Raw genomic sequence first — 2559 nt, forward strand, 5'->3', positions numbered from 1 at the left:
AGGAGAATTGCCTGAACCCGGGAGGCGGAGGTTGCGGTGAGCCGAGATCGCGCCATTGCACTCCAGCCTGGGTAACAAGAGCAAAACTCCGTCTCAAAAAAAATAAATAAATAAAACTAAAGCGATCCTGGAATGCCTGTTATTGGGCTGCTGAAACCCAAGCCCTAGGGCAGCATTTCCCAAAAGGTAAAAACCACAGCTCTCCAGTGCCTTCAGATATGGGAAGAAAGGAAGGGAGGACTCTAAGCGGAAGGAAATCAAACTTCAGAGAACCAGGCACTAGGGGCAGATCCTGGCCTGCCATAGCAACCAAACCATACCCTGTTCAGAAAAAAAATCAGATGCCCCATTCTCAACTGCATGGCTTCCCAGTAAACGGCAGTCATGGAGAGGGAGCAAGAGACCCGGGCATGAGACCACACAGCCAGGTTGCAAAAATTCTCCCAATCTCAGTTCTGCCTGGGGTCTAGGCTTCCCACACTAGCTAGCTGTGTCTATTTCAACTCAGGCACTCACAGCTGGGGAAGAAACCAAAGAGAAGTCGCGGTGAAGTGGATTCTTCACAGTGGACAAATTCCCCTTCTCTTCGCACCCAACTTGCAGTTGGCCTTATAAAGCTCTGTCACCATCAACTTACAAGCCCAGCTGGCTCTCCCCGGCAGGAAGAGGGCTGGGAAGCCCTGCCTTCATCTCCCTGGGGAGTCTGAGCAGCAGCTTGCCAGGACAGAGCCTTTCAGTTCTGGGCCAGTCTCATTCCCTTGAGGTTTTCTGGGCAAGCCCAGTAGTAACCCTGTTTCCTTCCCACTCAGACCCCACAGAGCTGTCAGATTCTGGGGTTTAGGGTAGAGAGAAGCCAGGTGTGCTCAGGCCACAACTGTGGTGGAAGAATGGGGGTGGAAGAGAAGATGGGAATGAACCAACTTCAAAAACTGCCCAGTTGGAGCTTCAGAGAAGCTCTGGTGGCAAAGGAGAAGGAGGACTGGTCAAGAGGCTCCAGTGTGGTTCTGGGAACTGGGAACCCGGCAGGGCGGCTCGTTCGTGGGGCCTCCCAAAAGGATAGCAGAGCGGCAGAATCGCCTAGCCCTCGTCGGCTCCCCAACTCGCCCCCGGCCCCCCAGCCCCCAGCCCTCACCCGGTTGCGGGTCACAGTATGGTTGAAGGTGTAGATGTTGACCAGCTCGCTGTTGACCTCATCCACGTAGATGCGCTCAAACTCGGCGTCTTTCTGCGAGACGTTCTTGGGCCCCAGAACCCCCAGATGGCTCTCGACCGAGGCCACCAAGAGCACCAAGAAGGGCAAGCCCAGAGCGAACATGGCCCCAGCAGGACGGCAGTGGCAGTGGCAGCGGTGGCGGCGGCGGCGGTGGCGACAGGCGACAGGACACCTCCGGGACGGGTTGCGGCTGCGGCCGCAGCTTCCAGCATCTCACCAGGACCAGAACTTTAACCCCGGCCTGAGATTAGGAAATGTCCCCTCCCAAGAGCCGCGGAGAGGCTCCCAGGGTCCCCGCAGGAAAGGGGGCGGCCGGGGGGGGAGGGGATGCGGGCTCCGGGCAGGGGTCCCAGCTCGCGAGGGGCAGAGTACGACCTGAGACCCTGGAGCTCCGGGCCAGGGCCGTGAGAACGAGGGCGGCTGGTTGCCGGGAGCTGGGAGACGCCGAGAAAGGGGAGGGAGGAAGAGCAGGCGGCTGGGGCTGGCGGCAGAGGGAAGCGAATCGCAGGGTGAGGGGCGTGAGAGGTGGTAGCGACCCGACGCCTTGCGGGGCGGCGAGTTTTCCGGGGTGCGGGCCCTTTAAGGACGGGCGGACGCGCAGGCTCCGACGCACAGAACACTGAAAAGTGAGCTGCGCCGCGGTGTGGTAAACAGCAGGGCTGCTGGCCCGCCCGCTGACGTCAGGGGAAACTGACACAGATTTAAAGGACCAGGTCCCGCCTTTGCCCTTAAAGGGGCTGCAGCTGTGTAGCTGGAGGGGAAAGCCTGCAATGCTTCCTTCAAGTCCTACCCAACTCTCGCGTTATTCTGACCATCTCTGAAACTCATGTTGGTATAAGGATTCTGTTAAGAATCTCCAAGTGTTGGGTTTTTGTAGAACAACTCTTCCCTTTGCTCAAACATAAGGATTTCACAACCACCTTTACAACTAACATCGTTCACCCCTGGACCATTTTTTCTCTGGGGATCTTAAAAAATGAACTCAAAGGATTAGGAAACAGGACGGTGGCCCTGCTGGCGGAGGGGAAACGGAGGCAACACTGCAGGAGGAACCCCCATGCCTTTCCCACCCCCGCTCTGGAGGGGCCACACAGCTGCAGGAACAGCCTTCCAAGCTTTTCAAGCTTGAGGGGCTGTTTCCCCCCTTCTCTCAGAGGCAGTTACAAAGCTCATTGAAAGATACTGACCTAGGCCGGGCGCGGTGGCTCAAGCCTGTAATCCCAGCACTTTGGGAGGCCAAGGCGGGTGGATCACGAGGTCAAGAGATCAAGACCATCCTGGTCAACATGGTGAAACCCCGTCTCTACTAAAAATACAAAAAATTAGCTGGGCATGGTGGCGCGTGC

The 2559-nt window shown here is 57.4% G+C and overlaps 1 protein-coding gene across 5 annotated transcripts in view; it reads right to left on the minus strand.

Moving 5' to 3' along the window:
- The window catches only part of SIDT2 (SID1 transmembrane family member 2), an 18606-nt gene extending 16674 nt beyond the window's left edge, over positions 1 to 1932 (minus strand). For 4 of the 5 annotated variants that reach the window (XM_032285415.1, XM_032285413.1, XM_032285414.1 and 1 more), the window contains exon 1: positions 1133 to 1932. In XM_032285415.1, coding sequence (XP_032141306.1) covers positions 1133 to 1315 — 183 coding nt within the window. In that variant the 5' untranslated portion in view covers positions 1316 to 1932. The remainder of the gene's footprint in view (positions 1 to 1132) is intronic. The other variant, XM_032285416.1, reaches the window with a different exon arrangement.
- Between the last annotated feature and the right edge of the window lie 627 nt (positions 1933 to 2559).

This window comes from Sapajus apella, unplaced genomic scaffold (genome assembly GCF_009761245.1).
Source record: "Sapajus apella isolate SASKATOON/1434 unplaced genomic scaffold, GSC_monkey_1.0 scaffold16, whole genome shotgun sequence".
Classification (NCBI taxonomy): Eukaryota; Metazoa; Chordata; class Mammalia; order Primates; family Cebidae; genus Sapajus; species Sapajus apella.